General features: G+C 49.9%; 1 protein-coding gene across 1 annotated transcript; it reads left to right on the forward strand.

Annotated features, from left to right (window-relative positions):
- Positions 1-829: 829 nt before the first annotated feature.
- V1514DRAFT_323035 (uncharacterized protein) lies at positions 830-1,234 on the forward strand (the record flags this gene model as incomplete). Its single annotated transcript, XM_066926173.1, has 1 exon — positions 830-1,234. One exon carries the CDS (start codon positions 830-832, stop codon positions 1,232-1,234), a length of 405 nt encoding a protein of 134 aa, XP_066780466.1.
- Positions 1,235-1,429: the final 195 nt, after the last annotated feature.

The raw sequence follows: 1,429 nt of genomic DNA on the forward strand, positions 1-1,429 counted from the left end.
CCTCTGGAGCTAAAGAGACTCTAGAACCGCCTTTGACGTCCCCGCAGAATTCATCTGAAACTGTCTCCTCTCAGGCAACTTATGTCGACGATAATAAATTGTCGACTAGTCTGGAGACTGATCCCGCCAAGCCCTCGGATACTGGGTTTGGCGAAACGAGCACTTTCTAATGAATCTGGGTATCCAAGGCTCAAACGTCCAGCGAGCAACAAGCCCTGAACGCATAGAAAGATGGTTCGCATTCTTTCATCATTCTCCCTCTCACATCTTCTGCTTATCGGAATGTTCCTTTCCCTCACCACACCATTCCACCAACTTTCAAGATCGCTGACTCGCCCTTCACCCAGATGGAGGAGCGCTGATAGCGGAGCGGACTAGCTTTCTCTGGAAGGTCCATCCTGCCTTAGAGTACACTGACATCTTCACACGATCTTCCGATGGTAGAGTTTTGATTGGGCAACTCCTGGTAGACTCAGTCCTTACACGGATCGCCTCTATTTATGCCCCTGCAGCCGACTCCGAGAAACCAATTTTTTTCTCTCAACTGTGCAATCTTCTTCAATCCTGGCACCCCGGTATTCCCCACATTATAACCGGTGACTGGAACTGTGTCGCAGACCCCAGTAGAGACTCGAGCAACCCGACCGGCACTAACGTGGGACATATGGACCTGACAAACTTAATTAGTCAACTTAGCCTGTTAGACACGTATCGACTAATTTCCCCATGGGGTAACCACTTCACAAACTGACATGGCCGCACGACTCGCCGACTAGATAGAACGTACGTGTCTCCGGACATCGCTGCGATAGTCCGCAGTGTCCGTTTCATGGCTGCGCCTATGACTACAGCTGGCCGAGTATTATCAACGCATGAGAGCGTGATTACCACTATTGATCTCGCTCAGATCCACACTGGGCCTGGCTATTACAAACTCGCCATCGAATGGTTGGACAACACTTGCTTTAAGGCGCGGATTCGTAACAAATTAACCAGTCTTTTTGACGAGATATGGCCGGCTGACCCCTCACTGGCTTCCTGGGATAAGATAAAACGATCCATTAAGGCTGTTTGCCAAGAACATGCCAGAGTCATTCACCGCTCCCACCGTAGCACGGCATTTCAAACCAGGTGGACACACGGGGCTCACCTAATACAGTCAAGGACCTCGACCAAGGCAAATGTTCCTTTGGGGTCGCCCTCATTACTCCAGCGCACGCGGATAGTTAAATGACAAAGTATCCTACGACGTTTGGTAAATGACCAAGGGGAGGAAGTTTCGACCTTTGCGGAAATAGGGGAGATTATTCAGTCTTTCTACGCAGACCTATATAGCCCAAAGACATGCAACTGGAGCCAGTTTGAAAACTTTGTGGCTCCGTCATCCTCTCCCCTCCCAAAGCTAGATGCTCACCAACAAGCGACTTTG

This window comes from Lipomyces japonicus (assembly GCF_038497905.1).
Source record: "Lipomyces japonicus strain CBS 7319 unplaced genomic scaffold V1514scaffold_160, whole genome shotgun sequence".
Lineage (NCBI taxonomy): Eukaryota > Fungi > Ascomycota > Lipomycetes > Lipomycetales > Lipomycetaceae > Lipomyces > Lipomyces japonicus.